Source organism: Atractosteus spatula, chromosome 2, assembly GCF_055471065.1.
Source record: "Atractosteus spatula isolate fAtrSpa1 chromosome 2, fAtrSpa1.hap1, whole genome shotgun sequence".
In the NCBI taxonomy this organism is placed as follows: Eukaryota; Metazoa; Chordata; class Actinopteri; order Semionotiformes; family Lepisosteidae; genus Atractosteus; species Atractosteus spatula.
This window is the reverse complement of record NC_142707.1, coordinates 29,830,895-29,854,795: the sequence shown is the minus strand read 5'-3', so window position 1 is coordinate 29,854,795 and position 23,901 is coordinate 29,830,895. Positions and strand designations below refer to the sequence as shown.

The 23,901-nt window shown below is 36.3% G+C and overlaps 1 protein-coding gene across 1 annotated transcript in view; it reads left to right on the top strand.

The window, feature by feature from the left end:
- otofa (otoferlin a) overlaps window positions 1-23,901 on the top strand; it is a 123,080-nt gene that overhangs the window by 18,649 nt on the left and 80,530 nt on the right. The window contains exons 2-3 of the mRNA XM_088933738.1: window positions 13,736-13,835; window positions 18,859-19,055. Coding sequence (XP_088789864.1) covers window positions 13,736-13,835; window positions 18,859-19,055 — 297 coding nt within the window. The remainder of the gene's footprint in view (window positions 1-13,735; window positions 13,836-18,858; window positions 19,056-23,901) is intronic.

Here is a 23,901-nt window from a genome sequence, read left to right as displayed (position 1 = left end):
GCAGAAGGGTTTTAAATGTTGAAGCCTCACACCACTTTTAATAAATCTAACACATAACTCAGTTAATAAAATGTCCCCTACAGTTAGGGATGGTTCTGAACATGGTCTCATGGATCTTTTTATTCGAGCGCAATTTAATGCTAGAGTATTAAACAGGAGACAAACTTAAAAGACAAAGACAAAGATTTTTTTACAATAGTTCAGGTGGATGGCTGCGTCAACATGCGTAGGCTGCAAAGGAACAAGTAATACAGTAGGTTTATTCCATGCTGAAAAGAGAAGAAAGAAAACAGAGCACACCTGAAGAAGGCTCCATGGCCGAAACATTGAGTTTTCTTTCTTCTCTTTTCAGCATTGAATAAAACCTATTACTTGGTTATTTACAATAATTACTAAACACAAAATCAAGACACACAATCTACTATCTTCACATAATTTACTGTACAAAGACTGTGACTTCCTGAATCCAGTTCAAAGCTACCCTGAGTCATTCCCTCAAAGGTGGACCAGCAAACTAACCAAGAGTGGCTTTGAGAAGATAAGTGGCTTTGAGACAGAGAAGAACTATGAAGTTAAGGAGAAAAGCTGGGTAAAACAAGACACACCTGGGAATAAATGGTAACCAGAGAGAGTGAGATTCCACATAGGCTCTGTGTGAACTGGTCACACCCCTGGACTAATTAATAGAGCTGTACAGTAAGCCAGCTCACCCTGTTGTTACTGAGAAATCCCTCTGTAGTCTTCACTCTCTGTCCTCCCATGCTGGAGCCTAGACACAGACTCAAACCCCTTTCCTCCTGGTCGATAATTATTCAATTAGCATTGTTGTGTCTCATTTTCACCAGCTTTTCTCCTTCATCAGTGGCTTCATTTCAAAACCAGCTCTTGCATCCTCACACTGCAACAGATATGTAAGAAAGCAATGGAGATTTCTACACCAAAAGACTTTCCTCAGCACAGTCTGTTCTCTAAAACTGTTGCTTAACTGACAATAATTTCTCTAAATAATTTAATGCAAATAACCAAATGATAATAACATTTCAGAAATGTATATAAACTTTGGTTCCAGTTATTTATATGTGCCTTATACATACTGTATACTGTATGTTCACGTGTTATGTATGTACTGTAGTATTAAGAGCTCTTCTTTGAAAGGTTTTCATCTGAAGCTGTTTTTATTCTCAACATGTACTTCATTTAACTTCTATTTGATGAAAACTGTGTTGCTGTTCCTATTTGGTCTGTATCACAAAAATGGTAGAAAGCACTGTAGTTCTGAGATGTGGATAGACATGAGTGACCCATTGCTATACAGTAGCACTTAATCTTACTTAAGAGGCGGGAGGCAATTTATGAACAGTTCACTCTTAAAAAAGATGAACTCTGTAACATTCTGTTCTCTAAATATCTGGCCTATATAGAAGTTTAAAATCTGCAGACACAATGAAGCTAAATGAAATGTTGTTTCACCAGGGATAACAACATGTATGAATTAGATGCTTTGCAAATATTTGAATTACAATCTTTTGGTAGGATAGGTATGGCTTAACCCACTTAGTTCATGGGAAACCTCCTGGCAATTGCACGAGTAGCCTTGGACCCATATAGAGAGAGGAGCTAATCAAGGGTAGCTACAAGGTGAAGGAGGGATGCTTGAGATGAATGCCAAAAGATGTCTGTTATATATACAGCATATAGTAACTGATTTCTGCAATGATTTTAATTAGTAGCAGCTGGGTGAGATTGACTTGTTGTTATCCCTCCTGAACTTCAGTTAATAAACTCCATTTCATAACGTAAACATACTATTCAGTAGATTTATATTTTTTCATATTTCTAAGGAAACTTTTGCACATTATTTTTCTTTTAATTTCTCCAAATATCAAAACAACATTTTTAGTACATTTTTAAGAGCCTTGTAGGATTTGTCAACATGCAAGTCCCCAAGGTTCCACAGCAGAATCTGCATTATCGGAGGAGTGACGCTGCTTTCACTTACAACACTACAAGCTCAGGTACCCAACAAGTCTTAAGAATTACTGTTACACAACAGGCTGAGACACCTGATTCTCATTCAGACATTCTTAGTGACATGAGCAGGTTCAGCCACATGATGAATCACAATAACACCCCCTAACAATATAATATAATAATAATAATAACGACTATAGATGTCTGAAATGTGAGATTCAACTTGTATTCAAAACGAGCTATTTTAAGCCACTCTAGAGTCCAAAGCTTGGCATCTTAAAATATTCATTGATGTTCTGCTTGATTTGTAATTCTTTTTAAAAAATATGTTACACATACTGCACATTTTGAGGTTCAGAGCCCTGGTTTGGATGTTTTGTCATTAGTGTTGTTTTTAATGTTACAGTACATGACTAGAACGGCTTTCAGCTGATAACTAATTTAGAACTGTGATGTGTATGTGTGTTCAACAAAAGTGAAGAATATGTTCAAAAACCCAATGCTTGTTTTCAATTTCAAATTCTGTTAGTTAAGCATAGAGCAAAGTCAAAGCCAAACCCAACTTTATTGCCAAGCTACCCCTTCAGGATGTTAGGACTTTTTTGTGGTGTCCTTGAAATAATAGAAGTACAAAAAACAAAGTGCTGTTTCTCCCTACAGTTGCAGCAACTTCTCAGATCCCACGGAGTTAAGTTAATTTTATCATAATATTTTATTTAATATTAATATTTTAATTTAAAATTATTTTACTTGAGCCCCACACATCCATTTCAAATTATGTTAATAACTGTAACACGAATGGAGAAGTTATTACAAGAACCCCTTTGGAAATGTAAAATCCTGGGTGCGGTATAGGGTTTTAGGCATTCATGTGAAAGAAAACAGAGCTTTCACTGGCCGATTATCAAACTTTATTGATAAAAACAAAACAAAACTAGCAGACCAAGCAAGAAGAAGAATAACGGACACAGCGCGAGCCTGCATTCTCTCCTCAACTGTCCACACCACACTTTTCCCTGGGTCAGAGATGAAATAAAACTTCACTCACACCAAACAAATTACCACACACAAAACACTGAACACGTTAACCCAAATATGTGATTTGTGATGTGAAAAGTGATTTTGCAATTGTTCAGCAATGTGTCTTCCCTGATAGTGCAGTACACCCTGTTTCTAATGTAATACCAGAAATGTTAATAAAAACTTTCCTACTGTATAAAATATGCAAAACACTATCATGAAATGCAAAATATGAAAGCAATTTGAGCTCCCTTAATTAAAAAAAAACATTCACTGGGTTAACATTAGCAGATACTCCTGGGACACCAAGTTGTATCTGCACACTAGTGTTTCAGTTACAGGAGATGCAATTGCTGTGTTACTATATTATAAAATCATAGTGCTCCTGTTATCTGACCTGATGTGTTTGCTTGTTTTGGGTATTACTGCTTTTTCTTAAACTGTTATCATAATTGATAAAAAATGTATTCAGTAAAATATCGTTGTATTTGTAGTGTTATACAGAATGCATAGAGAATTATGTGTTAGATAGACTCATTTTGCATAATTTGAAAAGAACAGGAAATGCAGTCAAAGTTAACCTTCAGGTACCTCGAGTAATAAAAGATACTGTTTTAGTTGATTTTCATTGGTTGCATATTATCCTCTCCCTTGAAGCATATTCTTAAAAATTGGGAATGGGATCAATTGTAAAAGGGAGATTAGGGAGATTATATAAACAATATAAAAATCAGGTCCTGAGAATGGCTTGCAATGTAAGGAAATTATAAAGTTATTAAATAATTTCACCATTGCATGGTACTGAACATGTGTGCTTTTATTCACAGCTTGAAACAGAGTAATGAAAACGTCAAAACTTAGAACAAACAAATATATATTACAATAAATACCACATGCAGTTATAAAAGACATGTTTCACTACTGTATACAGATATTTGCAGGTCGGTGGCCTGACCTCTTGAGACATACAGTACAAAGTCTAGAATTCTTCTCTTATAATCTAAAGACAGCAAAACCTTAAAAGGACAACGAGGGATCCTGTGTTTTTTTTAAAATGGATCCTTCTCAGGACTTAAGCTCCCTCTCTAAACATCCTTCCATTACTGCTTTATCCGATTTAGGGTTGTAGGGGAGCCAGAGCCTGTTCTGGTAAGCAACCCCCAGGACACCAGTCCATTGCAGAGCAATTAACCAATTAACCTACAAGCTTGTCTTTGAATTGGGAGATCCAGTTGAATCCAGGACCTCAGCACTATGAATCAGCCATGCTTTTTCTTAGTAATTATAAGGAAACAGAAATCTAATATACAGTATATGCAGCCTTTGGGAGCAGAACAGAGAGCCACAGAGCAGAGTAATGCTAGACACTGCCCCACCTTGCCACCCCCTCTCTAAACACGTGCTCACCAATAAATGGGAACCAATTTCCCTAGTGTCCAAAATAGCATGGCCATAGTAGGAGTAGTAGGAGAGATGTTTTTAGCCTGTGTGCCCCACAATAAAGGAAATGAGAATTTCCAAATAAATAAGACAGCAAGATCTCTTCTCAGCACTCTTTCACTGATAGATAGAATCTAGTTTCAAGCCTAACTGGAAAGAGGCGCTCTCTCTCTCTCTTTACCAGCTGTTTAGAGGAGGAGGATGATGGATGATGATAGTTGTCTTTCCTCTGTGTTCTTACTTCCTCTTCCCTTTATGTCTGTTCTTGCTGTATTCATGCTATTGTCCATGGAGGCTAGCTTAATGACCTCACTAGGAATGGCCCAGTCACTTTTGTTTATTCTCTAATACGGCTGTTTTAAAGATTTCAAAATTCAGATTCAAACAACTTTATATACTGTGGATGTTCAATGAATTACACTGTTGACAAAGCAGAAACAATTAACAGAGCATTTACAGTATAAATATTTTATTGGATCTAATAATATTGTTTGTTTAACCTTATTTTAATGCAACTCCTTTTGATCATCTGCATCTTTTGCCCTGTTTAGATGTGTCAAGACCCAGGGACAAAAAATAATAGTTTAATAATATAATAATAATAATAATAATAGAAAGGGGTAATAAATCTGGGACCTGCCAAAAAGCTAGCCAGCTAAAACTCAGCTGTCTCCTTTGCATAACAATATTGTTACATGCAATGTCAGTGACACAGAAGAAAACCATAAGTCAAAGTAAATAGCTGGGTTCGTCTCTGAGCTGCATTGCAGTATGATTGATTCTTTATCTCTAGGAAACTATGTAGATGAGAGATCTCCCCATGAAAGATATATGATCTCATTATTCTTTTAGCATTAAGGTTTTGCAATTGAGTTGCCTAATGTGATACTAGACTCCTACTGTGATGAGTGGTCTTTAGCTTGGAGTAAGCTTATAGGCTGCTGTTTTTGAGCCATTTTTCATATACATATGCCATGAATAATAGAAGGACATTTCAATATATATTTGGCCGCCACATAACTTTTTGTTGAAAATGACACTTTATGGATGTTAGTTCAAATTAATTTGCTACATACTGTTATTTTAAAATCTAAAATGAAGCATGCGATTTAATTTAAGTTTTTGTTTTGTTGCTTTATATCACATTGCTATTGTATTTGCTATGGGATTTTGCAAAAAATCATTAGGTTAAAAAAGACTGTAACATATTTACTGTGATCCTGGGAAATAGGCTGGACATCATTACCTACAGTATGTGAGCAAACAAATGAGCAATAAGGGCCTATCCTTGTGTGTGACCTTTATTACACTGATATGTTCTCAATCACAGATGAGGGCCTTGTGTATTGCTCACCTTCTGGATTGAAAGATTCAGCCTAATGCTGAGTGATCACGTATTCGAGCCTGAAGAGTGCTGCACATCTGCCGTGGACCTTAGACCTCATTAGCCATGCAAATTGCTGTACTACAGCAGTCATCTCCCTGGACAGACTGCAGTCCGAGGAAAATGTGTCCATCCACAGACATACACACTGCAGCTTCCATTTCCAAATTCAATGTGAAGGGAAGTGATCAGGCTGACAGCGTGCCTGCAAGGACCTGCATGTGCCTATGCAGTTTACTTAGGCCACTGCAGGGATAATTCTGCTGAATGGTTCAGTCTGAATGGCACATACAGTACTGGATTGGATAACTTAAACGTTACAGGCAATACACAGGCAATCACAAGTTGAACAGCATTAAGCTTTACTGCAGTGTACTGTGTGTATTTTCTGTTTTTCCATTCAGAGTTTCATTTTGAGGACACCAAAATGTGTTTGTTTGAAATATCAACACTACACTTCAAAGATTCAGACAGAATCTTGGAAAACAGCTGATGAGAAAGATGAAACAAAGTGTTAAAAGGCTTGGTGTGCTGCCATAACTGCACATTCCATACTTTCCATTTGTTTTGATACCATTGGTGTCCACCTGATGCTTTGTGCTTTTCTGAAACTGCACAGCTGTACACTTGTCAACCTCACTGATACCAAGATGGAGATTAACTGCAGAGATGACCGTGAAAAGAAAACTAGCTGCCATAGTTTCATGCAAATTTGTGCAAATCACTAGCATCATCAAATAGGCTACTTATAATGAATTTTCTGCAAACTGTCTCACTCCTACATCTTTTTAAAAATGTCAAGTAAAGATTAGATTCATGGGGGCGGTGTTCACAGAGCTCTTGTTTAGATGGTTGTCTGTCAGTTGTTTTGGGTTGCTTTGTCTTATTTGTACCTAAATCAAGATTGATTAGTGCTTCAGAATAAAACATGATGTCTTGATATAGTGTAAGCACTGTATGATTTCATGTTACTGCAAACATGAATACAGCATTAAATTGTAATCCATTACATTTTGCTTGTAAAGGTGTACACACTAAACATCTATACAGAAATGTTTTTTTCTTGTAGAGGTCTAGATTATTTGTTCCACATTAACAAGTGAGTTTATTTTTATTGCTGTCCTTTAATGATACCTTCTGTACAGTGGCCTATTTAGTCATCTTCATGCACAATAGTATTTGGGAAAAAAAACATTCTTTTGGGTAGTATTAACTTTTTCTTTGACAGCTAAAGTCAGATACTACAGATATTGCTGATTATATTGAGCGATATACAAACACAACCACATTTCCTTGTTTGAAGCCAAATAAAAGTATTTTGAGTTGTTGCATTTCTGGGACTTCACCTATTCATTTAGGAGCAAAACAATTGGCATTTTAAATTTAGATCTCCATATATCAGCCTTCTAACTTAGACTCTACAATGGGTGATAGAACCTTAGTGTGTGCAGCACCAAGTCTATGGATAGTATTGCCTAATACATTAGATACTTTGTCAATGCCAACATTTTCAAATTTTCATTTCATCTTAAATCCTATAAGACCTATCTTTTTGCTAAAGCTTATCTTTTAACCATTGCTTTTAAAGTATTATGTTTTTGCTTTGTTGTGTACTTAGTTTACCATTGTATAATTCTTGAGTTTCTCAGTGCTTTTACTTTTACTAGAAATTATTATTATTGTTATTTTTACTTTAGACTTTGAACTGTAGTGCAGTGATTTGTATGGATCAACAGTGATTTCAACAGGTGCCTCATCTGGTGGTCTGTCGATCAATCTTAATATCTCATGTTAGTCTATGTGAAAGAGTACATTTTTAAAATTGCACTTACGGCTTTTAAAACAACACCTAAAATTGCAAAATTGTAATTTTACTTTTAAATTTGTGGTCTTTGAAAAGCAAGCTGACTGTTTTTGTTTTTTTTAACAGCTCTACTAAAAGTGAGCAAAAGTTAGTTACAGGGCAAAATTTGTAAGGCAGTGGATTAGACATTGGTAAGACTGTTGAGCTTTACAGCCTGATAATAAGTCCATATACTCCACGGTCAGGTGATTGTGATCTCCATGCACATTCTGAAGACATTTTTTCTCATTGAATAGGGTGCTTTAATATAGTGAAAATACTAATGTAATTCCCCAGTTGCTATCAATATTCAGATAAGCCCTTTTCTGTTTGCAGATCTAATTCCAGCCTAATTAACATTTCTCGAGGGTTTAATGGAGGCTGTGATGCCATTATAATATACCTACTGTAATGGAACAAGTAATAGGTTTATTCCATGCTGAAAAGAGAAGAAAGAAAACACGTATCGGCCGTGGAGCCTACTTGTAATTATTGTCAGAAATTGTTCTTTCAACTTTAAAACTTTAATATGATTAGTGCTCCTTTTCACCTTTTCCTATTTTTATGTCCTAATTTTTGTGGGGGTTTTTGTTAGTCAGTTTGTCCTTTTCAAAATTTAGAGGTTACAAATAGTTTTTATGTATTTAGTTGGTTACTCCTTCTTTGGTAGACCTCATCCAATTGTCAGCACTCAGCAACAGCTTTTCAAAATTATGCTGGACTGTCAGTATAAAGTGTTTTAACAAAGCTTTTTCATTCTCAGTCTCTGAAGAAATAACTCTATTATAGTTAATTAATACAATTTGCCTAATTTGCTTTTCATCCCAGTAGGATCCCAGAGTACTCTACATACAGTATAGAGGGGGACCTATTTCTTCCACCACAGAAATGCAGTATCCATTTAGGTGACATGTGGCAGCTATTCAATACACAGTGGAATAGATGGTGAAGTGAGTAATTGCTTCACCAATTGAAGGAGAACTTTAGGGAGGCTAGATTGTACAACAACAAAGTTAAAGTCAGAACACCCAGTTTTACACCTCTGCTTTTGCAAACAGTGCAAGATCTGCAATGATTATAACTTGTTATTATAAGGTGGTAATATTCCTGTTCACTGCTTTTAAAGACTGCAATATAAGAAGTGTCAAGAACAACCCCCCCCCACCAAAAAATCTTGTTATTTGTCAATTACTTTACCTTAATCCAGAGTAAAGCCTAAATTTACAGAAGCAGTGTTGTTGTTGTTTTTGTTCTTGCTGCGTGTGTACAGTATATTGAATACTGAATTTGTCATTTTAAAATGTAATAGTTTTAAGTGAAAAGTGAAAAATATTGTGTGTGAATTGGACATTTAAAGCCAGTACTGCATTATAAATTGCTCCACAGTTGGTAAACTTTGAGTTGCGTTTCATTTTTAAAAAATCAAATGTGACTTTTCATAAAGGTCTTTATAAAAAGGGATAAGTGAAGCAAAGAATTAAGGTAAAGACTCAAATGAATGAGTGTTTACCTAAATTATTAGCTCAGACTGATTATTGTGCACAGATCCAGTCTGTGAAGCTTTTGTTTGATTAAGGGTTGTTGCTTCTACAGGTACTAACCATCCAATTTAGGGTTGGATTATGGCAGGGGGTTTCAACTTTTGATTGACTCTAAACCTAAATCATTGAAACTCAGTTACAAAGCTGCAGGGTTCAGAGCCCCAGACCTCAGATCAGAATCCAGGGCTTTATTTTCTTTGTTGATACACCGTGTGACAACATTCTGACTTGCAGATTACTCCTGTCATCAGAGCACCTGCCTGTGTTCTGTAATAAATGCTTATTTCAAGTTGCTGCTTCATTAATCAAGAGACAGCTGTGATGAATTGATGTTTATTTTTAAAATGTTGAAATTAGAGGTTTTCATTAATTGAAAATTGGTTTCATTGTAAATATTTGTGATTAATGCATACAGTATATTTATTTATCGCCATTATGTACTTATTATTATTTCCAGCTGATGGAAGCAACATATTAATTGTGCTGGTTGATACATTTACTGTTATTAGATGTTGCTGACCTTGAATTTATAGAAAACCTCAGAAGTATGATTAATATTAGTACAAGCAGAATATTATCAAATGCACACTTGACGTAGGGAATTACTTCCTTACTCCAGATGTATATTTTTCCTGGGATCCTGACAATTTTTTTTCATATCTGAATGTATGTAAATGACTGAATTAGGTTGCTTGTTTCTGTTGATGTTCCTCTAGATTCATTGCATTTCATTTCTGGTAAAAGAAAGACACTGAATACAATACTTAATGTTATTTTGTGTACTCTAAGAACACATAAAATACATCAATACAACATACTGCTTTTTCATTAAGTTTAAGTATTCATTCATCCCTCCATTACATGAACCTGTTTCTATACTCTATAGTCTATGTAATCTGTGCTTCTGTAGTTCCTTTTATAGTTCTGTCAGTAGAGTTATCTTGGGGCTGTAGGAGTTTCCTGCAGGAAGGGTGTCCACTGCTTGGACACAAACCAGTATTACTCAGAGTGATTAGTCACACTGGTACAGTATGTCAATGTCTTGGTTTACTTGGCATATGGGCTACTGTCTGTGTGACCTGATGGTCACAGGCTGAACTGGGCACATGATCCTGCTGTTACTTTCCATGTTTAAATTAAATTGTGGTAAATCCCATTGAGTTACTTGAAACAAAGCTGTTTCCATAGGAACTGCTAAACCACTCAGTTGCAAAAAATGCTAAAAGCTGCCAGTAGATTGATCTCATTGCATGATAAGCTTATTTGCTGACAGAAAATGTAGTGGGGAAGCTAACTTTCTAACTCACTTGGAGAAATTACAACCAATCAACCACCTCCTTAAGCTGAAAGTTATACAATGCGTTGGAGTTACCTCAGCACGATAGCTACAGAATGTTTATTTTCTGTGGCTTATATAACATATTTGTTTACCACAATTTCTACTAGACCTACTTTTCTGAAGGTCGGTAAGGGGGTCAAGCCTATACCTGATAATCGTCTCTGTCATTCTCTGACTGATATCTTGACACCTAGGAATGCTTCTGTTACGTATGTATCTCAGTCTCACAGTATTCCTTCATCATTTCTCTTGCAAGTCATAAATCTGTACCCACATATTTCAGTTTAACCCTCTGACTCCCTTACCACCTTAGAAGGTGAAAGAAATCTCTGCTGTACTGGCATTTTGTACCTGTCATAATACTGATACAGGAGCTCGTGAATGCTAAATGTACCTGTTCTGCATGTATCCATATCTTTGAAATGCCATTCCCTGCTGAAAGGCAGAGAAAAGAAACACAACACTCTACATGGGAGACCTCCTGGGAAACACTAAGGTTGCTGCTGGAAGAGGTGTTAGTGGGGCCAGCAGGGGGGCCAGCAGGGGGCACTCACCCTGCGGTCCATGTGGGTCCTAATGCCCCAGTTTAGTGACGCCGTCCTTCGGATGAGATGTAAAACCGAGGTCCTGACTCTCTGTGGTCATTAAAAATCCCAGGGTGTTTCTCGAAAAGAGTAGGGGTGTAACCCCGGCGTCCTGGCCAAATTTCCCATTGGCCCTTACCAATCATGGCCTCCTAATAATCTCCATCTATGAATTGGCTTCATTACTCTGCTCTCCTCCCCACTGATAGCTGGTGTGTGGTGAGCGTTCTGGTGCACTATGGCTGCCGTCGCATCATCCAGGTGGATGCTGCACATTGGTGGTGGTGGAGGGGAGTCCCCATTACCTGTAAAGCGCTTTGAATGGAGTGTCCAGAAAAGCGCTATATAAGTGTAAGCAATTATTATTATTATTATTATTATTATTATTATTATTATTACATATGAAGAATTTTGTTTCTTCTCTTAACTCTCAGCACAGAATTAACCTTTTCCCTATTACTTTGCAACCCTCACATGGCCTGCACCATCTTTGAAATACGATATGGAACTCTGATTAAAAAACTTAAAGAGGTAAATTCTTTAGACATTGCAAAGGCCTTCAGTAGTGATTGCAATTGCCAATTTTTTATATTTTCATCGGCACAAAACTTGACATTTACACCCTGTATAAATGAAAAAAGCAGCTTACTAACATTTCATCATATGACAGATTGTTGTTTGCAAGAAGCTTCCAGAATACTCCCAATGGCAAGCCAATATGAGGAATTTGCCATTGACAAGTGGGTTAAATTTGATGGTGAACATACTGAATAATGTATTTTTTTTATTGCTGTGCAAGATAATAATTCTTTCTTAATTTTGTTTCATACCCATATGGGTGGAACAACATGTCCGATTTCAAATATCTACACGAAACATTTTTTTGAAATCAGCTCTGCCAGTCAAACATCACAGTTATAAAGATGAATGTTTGTGAAACCAAGCAGACAGCGATCTTTAATGCCCCTTAGGATAAGTAATGTTGTGTATTTATTTTGGTGGATGACTGTTGTTTAGCTGTCTCCTGGAAAACCTTACAAAGAGGAGCTATTGTGATGTAAAGCACTTGAAACAAAATTGATATCCATATCTGAGAACCAATAATTCACTGGGGCTTCAAAAAAAGGGAAGAAAGGGACAGTCTATGATTAAACAAAATTACTCTAATAAAAAAGGCAAAACAAAGCACTTCAGTTCAGTGGTGCCAGAGTTCTCTGAATAATTTTACATTAACAGTATTTGTCAGGTAGGCACATATAGTATGGATAACCCAAACAGAAGAAAGGAGCAGTAGATTACTAAATTGATTATTTTGTAATAATTTATTTATTCATCCATCATTCCATTTGTATGGTAATGTAAAGTAGCCACTTTATCCAATTCCAAATCCAAAAAAACATCAGTGTGAACCAGTAGTACAGGTAGGTGTAGAGTACAGTAATCTGACAGCTTGTCGGAAGAAACTATCTCTAAATCTGGAAGTTCGTGCCTGTATGCTGCTATAACGCTTACCATAGGGAAGGGGGAGGAAAAGTGAGAAACTAGGATGATTGGTATCCTTAGTCTTCCTGAGACAGTGAGTTGTAAAAATGTCCACAATAGAGGGGAGCTGTACTCCAATGATGAACTGGGCTGACCTCATCACCCCTGTAACGCCATCCGGTCAGACATTTCCCACAAGCCAATTAATGTACCAGTATGTCTTTGCCTGTGGGAGGAATAGAGAGCACTCGAAGGAAACTCACACAAACATAGAGGGAATATACAGTACAGTACAAACTCCATGCAGATCCCCAGGTCCAAAATTTAACCCAGAGCCTCAGCACGGTGTCGCCCATCATTTGTTTAGAAATGTTTTCATTTTTCTTTTTTTAAACAAAGCATTTAAGCTGTAAAAAATATCAGTAAACAATTAAAAATTGTTAACTGTTGAGTTGACAATTATTAAAAATAATTATACAGAAGAGGAAAATACAAATTGGCGAAGGTGGAGCAAGCAACAGGAGAGTATGAAAACAAACTGTACACATACACGCTGTCTAGAGTAATTTTAGTGCTTCTCTGTGAGAGGACATACTATAGTAGTACCTTGTAAATTGGTTTTCAAGTGCAGTGTTTCTTCTGCCCTTTAAATCCCAATTAAATACAAATAAACTAAACCATTTATCAATTAAACCACAGCTAAGGGAACACATTTTGTGCTTTATTGACAGATCATTCTAATTTGCTTTGTAGTTGCTATTGGCTTTGTTCCTTACAGACATTTTCCACTCCCTAAAACCTGAAGGGGAACCTAAGTGTTATGCATAGGAGCAACTGAATTCCATTTACAACTTTCTAAGTAATTACTATATGTTATTTATCCACGGTTTCCTTTACAGTTATGTCAAGGTTATCAATATCTACAAGTAAGAGAATGTGAGCAGAGAGCCAGCTTCAAGAGAGAATGGATTTTTGTTACATATTGTCATATTGATTTGTTGTACATCCCACTAAAATTGTTTTATATTTTTGGATTGCAGGCAGGACAAGCATGTTAGTGAAAGACCCCATTCCTTATCACTGTTTCACTGTTATTTAGGAAAGATGTCATTTTTTCTTCCTGTCTTCCAGGCTCATTGGGACCTTCCGGATGGTGCTGCAGAAAGTAGTGGAAGAAGCTCAGCTGGAGGTGTCAGATACCTTAATAGATGACAACAATACTGCCATCCGGGTGAGAGGCCCGCTTCGTAATTACCTGACACAGCAGAGACATAAAGAAGCATTGGCTTTGAATTAGGCACAGAGACACAGCATTCTCCTTCCCCTGTCTTCTCTAATGAGAACTGTGGTGCAGCATGGCGGAATCCCATGTGTGCTCACCTCATTTCACTTATTTGTGTTTAATACAGGGAGTCCTAGGGGGTTATTCAGACACAGCAACATCAAACCCCTAAACCTCTTTATGGATTTTTCTTTTGGCTTTACAAAGATTGTTGTTTACATTTCCACTACGGCATTCGATGGAAACTCCACCACCCCTTCACTTCTGTAAATAAATGGTTCCTCTTCTTTTTTTTTGCAAAGTAGGTTCGTTTATAGACCCCAGATGGAGTGTGTGGAAACTCAATAGGTTACAGAGTCCACAGTAAAAGTATATGAACCGTATACAGTATGTGTGCATAAGCCATTGAATTTTGATTGATTTATCACTGAACCTGCAGGGTTTTTTGATTAGTCAGGGTAACAAAGACATAATCAACCAAAAGCACACCGAGTGCTCAGTTTTTTGATTTTTTGATTACAGTTCTAGTGAGGCATAGGTTTCACTTCCTTGCCTGAAGCACTGGTAGTCATACAAAGTCAAATCCCAGACTGATAAATTTCTCATAAACACGGGTCCACAAAAGCACATCCAGAGAGCTCCTAATAAATTATACGGTCTGCGTGGAGTTTTATTTTTTTTAAGAGCATATATAAAGAGGTTGCCATGGAAACCTCAATGGCTCTGCAGAAGGTGCTTCTTGCCCTTGAGTCTTCAGATCTCATTATTTTTGTACTGTGTAAAAAATGCAAAATCATAATAAAGCAGGTGCAACCTTTTGCATGTCCCAAGGCAATCGTTAGGAGAAAAAAGTTGACAAGCACTTATTTCTTCATGTATTCTTTTATCAAAAAATAATAATAGACTTAAAGATCCAAACCTGCTAGTTTCTTATATATGAGATCTTTGAAATAAAACTTTATTTAATTTAGAATTTGAAAAGTGTTTCCTAGTAAAGCAACTGTTCTAAAGCACAAAACAGCATCACTCCCTGACTAGTTTTAAAGATAATGTACAACCCTTAGAGCAACTGACTAGCCTTCCAGTGCAGGTTTGTCAATCATTTGCACTGAGTAGCACAGGCAGTCAGGTGACTGTGCTAGATTTTCACTTGAAAATGACTATAAACTCTAAGCCCCTATAATCTATTTAAACATAGTTAAGGGGATAGCGATTCTCTCTGGGGTTATTTCAGAATATTTTAAATGTTTATATTTCATATTAATCCTATACTGTATGTTAGAGCTTGCTAGCTATTGCTATTTAATTTTAAAATGGTTTACCATGGTTGCAATTCACAGCAAAATACTATAAGATGACACACATGTATTTCAAGTACAGTATGTGTTCAAAGCGAGTTGTGCAGAACATAACAGTATAAATAGTGAATATAAGAGTGTCACAGACAGAAGAGGAGAACTACACACATGTTAAGCTATTCTGTGATGTATACTGTATGTGAAGTTGGCATTTTTTCCCAAATGGAAATTAAAACTACACCATTTTCAAGCATCTGTAAAACTTTTGAATGGCAGAAGGTATTTCTATCCAACAGTGACTTGGCAGGTTGGATAGATATTATGGAATTTCACTGTAGGGAAATGGTATGTATAATTCGAAAAAAAGGCATTTTTTACTTACATGGTATACAGTAACTCTATAGAAGTAGCATAGACTATACTAAACTATAATTGATATTCTGAGTTCTGGAAGAAATTCAAATTGCTGACATTAAATATAAATACTGTAAATATATGAAGCAACTCAGATCATTAATTATAGAATTTGTGCATGCTAACTATATTATCCATCAAAGATGACTACTGCATCCTTATATTTTGACTTATTAATGGTAAAATACATTATGTTGATAATACCTGTAATTAATTGCTTCTCCAGCAAACATTCTTTGGTTAATAGTGTAGGTTTAAACAGTGTAATAAAGGCACTTTTTGTTGTGGTTTTCATTTCATGACTTACTGCTATATTTGTTATAATCAAACTTCTCTACATATGCAGTATCCATCTCCTCAGTCCATCACACAGTTTTCTGCAACGTTTCTCTTTATCCACAGTCCAAACTAAAATCAATCAGTGCCTGATAGTTAAGGTGTCTGACAGATGCCTGGCAGACATGACTGTGCACTGATCTAGCAAACAAAAAACTAGTGGTGTGCATTTCCAGTATTTCTGAACAGACTACCATTTTACATGCTCTTTTATTTTATATTTCTGTCTGTTGACCAAATAACTGAATTTGATCTTGCTCATGAGGAACTTTCATATTTACGAAAGGGAATGAAACAGAAATGACTCAATCATTGCTCTGTATCCCTGTAAACTTACGTATCTATGTGTGAGACACAATTCTTTCAACTTCTCTCTTTATATAAGAGATAAGATCACTTTATCAGCCATATACAATTTCTTGCATTAGGAATTTGTCTTTCCACATACCCCAGCTTGCTCTCTATGTGACACACAGAGAAGCTTGTGGTCAGAGCACAGGGTCAGCCATTTATACAGCACCCCTGGAGCAGCTGGGTTAAGGGCCTTGCTTAGAGGCCTAATGGGGTACGATTCCTCTGCCAGCTGTAGGATTTGAACTGGCAATCTTCCAGCCACAGATGCAGATCCTTAGCCACAGTGCCACCACTCTGCCCACTTATGGTGGCATAAGTAACATCTTATGTTCACACAGTGCATAAAGACGAATTAATTAATACTTAATTCCCATGTCAACAAAGTTGATGGGGATGTGCTCTAGTGCAGCCTAGATAAAAACAACAAAAACACATATTACACATACAACATATTGAGACCTCTAAATAGGAGCTTGGAACCGAACAGTACTAAATTTGATGCTTTGAAACCTCTCCAAAGGAAGAAGCCATATTGAGCTATTGAGTATATTGAGCCATAGACTTAGAAAGCATGTTCTCCATCTTCACCACCTGCATCCTATCACAGAAAATCTAGGATTTTCAAACTGAAAATGTTGTATTAAATGGGGAGCAGTAGTCAATAAACTGGACCTATGCATAGATAGCAGGGGCATCAAGGTTCTGCAGGAAAGAGAAACAGCATCCTCTATGGGCCTAATGGCCCTGTACGCGAACTGGTAAAAGGTCAACTCAGCATTGTACAGATGGTTACAAGCAGTCTCTCTAAAACTTTAATGATAACTGAGGTCAAAGCCACAGGCCTATTCAGACGGCTGACATTGGCTTTCTTAGGCACTGGAATAATCACTGTAGACTTAACACATGCGGGAACCCAAGAGACTGTAATTAGCCTTGGCCATCCTCACAGCCCGTTCAGAATTGTATTTAGCCATTTTGTGGATTCCAGCGAGAGGTTAAAAGGTCTGCAGTTGATAGTAAGAGTCTCTACCTCTGGTGAGCTGGACCGAGAAAGATTCAGAATCTGTACACCACTTCACCACTTGTTCACATAAGAACTGACACCTCCACCTTGCTGTTAGAGCGAGTCTTTGGCCCAGTCCTGCTGGTTTAACACCAATCTGGTACCGCCGTGTCGAGCCCCATCCATCAAGAATCACCAACAGATCTCGCCTGGGAGTAGCCAGCTCATTAGCCAGGGAACAGGCATTGCACAGGATTAAACCAGGCAGTGGTGTTTTTGTCTCTGAAGCTGTACTAGAACACCAGCCCTCTTCCCCCACTTCCTGGGCTGGTGTTTATAATTCCGGTGGTAGCTGCATGCACTAACACCTGTAGATACAGTTCCTTGAAAATAAGTACAGCTTTGGCAGAAATTCAAACATATTGTCCCAAGTATGCAGCAAAGCTTCTCATGCTTAAGCAGACAAACAGCATGGTCAACTCACAAGCACATACTGTAAAACATAACCTAAAGAAACAAAAACAACTAAACAGATAAGCAATGTACTAGTACAGCCCTAGTATAGGACATCTTAAACACATCTTTATCTTTATCTTTAATAAAATATAATGACTTTTGTTTAGGAATGTTTGCTAGTGACATTTCGTTATGTTGTTTGTCTTTAAATTAGAAATAAAGTCACTGAGCTGATTTAAATGATAGTCATTTTAAATCTAGTGTCTCAGTTGGAAGCAAACATTGAAAGCATGCAGCTCCACAGATATTCATTAGTATAATGTTGTTTTCAAAATGCAACTGTAATGAATTTTATATTGTTACACTAGCAGGGAATGGTAGAAGCCCTTGGGTTTCCCATTTGATTTTGAAAGTCATCCTTATGAAAGCCTTTAATCTTTGAATATGTGTGTTTCTGATAAAAAGGATGACATGTTGTAAACAAAGTCTATCTAAGTATGTTCAAGTTTCCATTGCTAGTGCACAGTCATACACAAGGTTTGTTTCTAGTTTCATCTTGTATGTGAAAAGTGTCTGTTTGCTGAATGCTGAAAAGCTGTGTACTTACTGTGTATTTCAGGTTTAGGAAATTTAAATTCATTGCAAGCCTTCTATTACCTACATTTTCACAAAACTGGGATGGAGGAAAAGAATGACAGCTGATATCTAAATCATCCTGTTTTGTCAAATGTTTAATTGTGGTTAGTAGTAGTGTGAAGTTCAAATATGAAATGGTGAAAGTAAAATAGCAGATTTAGGTTGCTTCTAATATTATTATTGTGGAGGCTTGTAATATTGTGGCTGGAAGACTAAAAGCAGGTAAATATTAAAATTAAATATAGGCCCTATTCCTTAGGTTTTGGTACGTTAGGTACATTTTGTTGTGCTTTGAGAAACACATTTTAACAGATGATGTTATGATGAAGGGTAACAAATCATTTCCTTTTGTAAAAAAAAATTAATTTCCTTATTCAAGCATAAACATGATGTTTTAGAGAAAAAATAAAAGACATCTGCTGCCTAAAAGAAGTTATTCATGGAAGCGTTTTTCATCTCTTTGTGTTTGTCCCAGACATGTATTACGATCGAGATCAAGTACCAGGCTATGGACAGGACTGTCGGGGCCTGGAGCGACGGCGAGTTCCTGGATGGCTCCAACGAGAATGACGGAGCTTTTCAGTTTGAAACGGACAGCCTGCTCTCGGGACACAGCCAAGGATCGGGAGTGTCACCTGGGAGGTCCCACCTGAGTATTCGCTCCTTCAGAAAGTGAGTGCATCCCTTGCCTTGTAGCACAACAGTGTTTGCCACAGGAGAAGTGAAAGGGGTGTGTGTGTGTAGTGTAGCAAAAAATAAAGGTGATATTTATAACCTGAAACACATGTCAGGAGCTGTCAATCCTTAATAAGGACGCTTTAGCTTTATCCAGGAGAGCTGAACTGATGTGTGGAGGTGTCGAGAAAAGTATAAAGGTAGCAGATTGATGCACTGGGCTCCACCACAATTATTGTACATCCCTGCGTCAGTCCAGATCAAACAACAAGCCAGTCACTGAAGGTGCTATAGGAGTTAAGTACAATAAAGGATGATCATCACTGTGGGGTGGTTGAGGTAGTATTGACAGCTTATTTGGAAAAATATCAACACCAGAAGATCACTAGGCACCAAGCAGTAAATAGGCTTTCCCTTCCTTGTTGTCTTAATTTCCATAATAGTGTATTAACCCAGTCCAAAATCGGGAACTTGTATAGACCAATATTTCCCCATCCGGGTCCCTGTGTTTCTGCTGTCTTCTGGTTTTAATGAAATTCCTACATGTTGTGACTAACATACTGTATGCCTTCATGAAGGATGGCTTGTTTGTTTGGCTTTGTCACAGCCTAAGCTAAGTATATCAGGCCTCTCAAACCTGAGTTGAGGCAATAAAAGTCAACCATTTTGGCCCTTAAGAAGAGAGTAAATTGTAATTGTGTTTTTCGGAAGATTACCATTGCAGTCCACATTGTTTTTTTTATTTAAGCAACCCTTCAGTCAAGCCTGTTTCTATGATGCCTCTCTTTCATAGCAATAGTTGAAATAAAAAGATTCCATTCAAAAACCAGTCAATACCTACAAATTATTCTGAAATGGGATGCAATTTTAAGGACATCTGAAGGTGCACTAAGCTTTAGATGTTTGATTTTGTGTTTCTGAAATTGTGCTTGAATACTCTGGATTGTTCCCCCACATTTTACAACATAATCACACATATAATACATGATCAGGGTTAGCAATCTGCCATATTTATTCTAACTAGTTTGTTCTGATACTGTAGCTGAATAACCTTTTGCTAAAAACATCAATGAGTTTTCACACTTCAACATGCTTTTACCTGTTGTTTTTTGTTATTGTTGCTGTTGGTTTTGTTAGTCTGAGTTTAATTTTATTTTCACTGTAGCTCTTAATCTGTCAAAGACAGATTTACTGAATCCTACAATCTTGCACTCACAGCAAGAATGGCTACATTTTCCTGTAAAGGAAATTTGTGCCACTTAAAATGGCAAATCTTCATCTCCATAATTTGGAGATAATGAGACATGAGATAGTAACAACTTAGAGCATAGTGATCAGTATTTTACTGAGTTCTTAACATTTTTTACAATTTTTGAAACATTTTTAGATTTTCAGATTTTCTTCTAGGTCCCATTTTGTATTTAGTAACATTATTTAGCATTTTCATCCAAGTGCAAAGCACAGAAAATATGAGTCTTACTCCCTGAACTAAACACATACCTGAACTAACATGCTAAAATCTCTCATGTATGATTTTTTTTTGGCTGGCTAGACTGGCAGACCTCCTTTCATTTTCATACAGTATATTCACTTCTCTTAAAATCAAATAGGACAAGAAAAAAGTACTATCTTGTTCTGTGTATTATATTCATACAGTATACAGTAAATAACAACAAAACATGAAAGGACCCCTTAAATCCTATACATAAAAATGAAATTGACTAGTGAATACTATGAAGTCACAACACGATATAAATATATTTAATCTGTACCTTCATCTAAAATTAATTTACACAACATGCTAAGAAGTACTGTTGCTGATCATTCAACAGCAGTGCAACTGCAGGCTTTTTTGTTTTGGTGAGGAGATCAAAACACTTTTTAAAGCAAATTCACCTTCAAGGGTTTGTGACCGTAATTATAATCTGTTCACCGGTCGGATTAGCAGTAGAACAGTTTTAATAGCATTTGTTCTGAATACTCATCTCACAAATAATTTATTTCAATGCATCTAAAAGAGCATACTATTTTACTAAGGTATGGTTAAAATGTATGCAGTTCCCCAAAGTTTGATAATGTGTGCATTACACAGTGCCTTTAGGGAATCTTTGACAGATAAAAATAGGCAATTACTGCAGTGAATACACATCCACACAAGACTAATAAACAGACCATTGCATGGAAAGAATTTTTTTTATTTTCTTCTCACTAACCTGTATAATTCCACTTGACAACTCTACCCATTTTAATTAGGTTCTGCTGACATTTCCAACACCACCATTTCAGGGTAATGACACAGAACTGCGCACTATGTACATTAAGAGCCAATTTCCGAGTTGGCTGCTGTTGTACTGCACAAGAGCACCCACTTATCTCTCAGCAAATCTATATTAACATCGGACCTCTCATGTTCATTGTGAGAAACCAGAATCAGTTGTCAATTCTGTAATAATGTGGTTGGCTGTGTAATCGCTTCTTCCATCCTCTGTCACATGGATAACTATAGTATGTCGCTTTTCTAGGTTTTATGTATATTCTAAATTATCAACATAAACATTTTCAGTACATCTTATGAATTTTATCTGTCATTCATCCCTGCTTATTTGCAAACATTTTTCTTCATGCTGTGCAATTTTTCTTCATGCTGTGCTCATTTGCCTTGCTATATCAATATAATATGGCATGCTAGACTAATATTATGGGTTTCATAATAATTCTGGTGGTGTAAAAGCCATACATTATAAGTATATGATGTATGTGTTGAAGGAAAAATATACTACAGTATCCTGGCAACTCCCACTTGCTAGTTCTTTTTTTACATGCTGTAAAGCCGGTAACACTTATTATTTGACTTGTCCCAGGAATGAGGAAGCAGAAGAGTATTGTAACAGTGAGGAGGAAGGTGACAATAACAGCCTGAACTCAAGGTAGACATCATGGTAGTGAAAGTGTGGGCTGTGACACTTTGTGTGAAGTGCTCTATGGCTGGTGATTTCTAAGTACTTCTAATTAACACCTGTGTCCAAAAAAAAACTAAATCATATGGTTTTCATCTATAATTCTTTTTTATTCATTTTTAGAGGACAGTAGTCTTCTCTTTCTTATGCTTTGTTTTTAAAGTACTATATGAATTCATAGCCCCATATATGACATCGATTGAGATGGCATAGAAATGGGCAGTTGTTCTCAAACTGAGGTATTGATTTTCTCTGTTTAAAATAAACCATATTAATCAAAAGCAAAATTGGGAACCTTGGGGTTTCTTGAAGAGCTTTAGGGGAATTTTGAGGTGAATAATAGTGCTTATTCAGTAATCTTGTACAGGTCCAGCCATTCAGAATGCGTGTACATAATGCATTGAAATGCACTTCTTTAAGTAATCTGATACCAGCTTTGCATCTGTTTCAACTGGATAGTTAACACCTTTCTCAGTCTGTCCAGTGGATGGGTGTTGGGGCTGAAGTTATTCTTTCTCTTCCTCAATTTAAGATCTGATCTAATATGTCACCTTTACTGATATGGGCTTACGATATCGTGAATGTAAAGTGAATATTTAACATACTGTGATTATATAAAATTAATAAAAATGTTAGTATAATGTATATTATAAATATTAATTTGGCTACATCATTAGAGAATTGTTTTATTTATTTAAGATTTTAATGATAAAAATGTTAAACATAGTGTCTTTAAAATTTTTGTATTTAAAAGGCCAGATTAAAACAAAAAGTTTTTGAGTAGTTATTTAAATTAATTTGTCGCATAGACTTTGCCAGGAAGTAGTCCTGTGGGGTTCATGGGAATTGGAGTTCCTAAGCTAAAGCTGCATTTGAGACTATTGGGGATGTGTATTGAAGACGGAGAGTGAAAATGAAAACCTACTTCCATTTTCCCTCCTCCCTTCTACAAGGATACAATGCACCACCAAGGCATGAAACACTCCCTACAGTGCTACATCAGAAAAGTTAAAGTGAAATAAGTGTTACACACCACAAGTGCAGTTTTGTTGTTCTCACATATTTCCAAAAACAAATTTAACAACTCGGATGAAGATAATTTTAAAAACTAATAATATAATAGTTCAGGTGGGTAGCTGTGTTAGCATGCTTAGGCTGCAAAGGCACAAGTAATAGGTTTATTCCATTATGAAAAGAGAAGAGAGAAAACACAAAGTTTCGGCTATAGAGCCTTCTTCGAGTGTCATATTGCATATTACTGACATAATATAATTATATCAACTATTAAGAAGAACTATTTAATAGAAGAACTATTAAAAGCTAAAATTAAGATTTTAAATTTTGTGAATATACTTAGTGACATTCAATTTGTTTTTAAAAACTAAATATTGTATACAATACACATAAAAAAAACTCAATTGAGAATTCTTTTGAAGGCCATTGTTAAATTTCCTTGCTCTTTCCAAGCATCCTGGAGATTGGTAGTCTGGAGGTTCATTCATATTTTTACATTATTATTAATCTAATTTTAATATTTCACATACTGTGATATATAAAATTAGAGAAAACTGAATATAGTTTCATTGATAGGAATCAAACCTTGGACCTTCTGAGCAGCAGACAAGCATTTAACAACTGTACCAAAGCACCACTTGTGTACAACACCCTACATTAACAGACTATGAGCATTTCCTTGTCCGTTACAACTATAATGACAGCAAAATGTAGTTAAAATGAACATGTCATAATTTTTCTAAAATAACCACAAGTGATATTTTCAGCTACCTAAATTTCTTTTGTTACATGATTCCATATTAATAATTCGTATTAGGTGGTCTTAAAATAGTACTACAACATTTTACAACAATAATGGCAGCTTTATATAG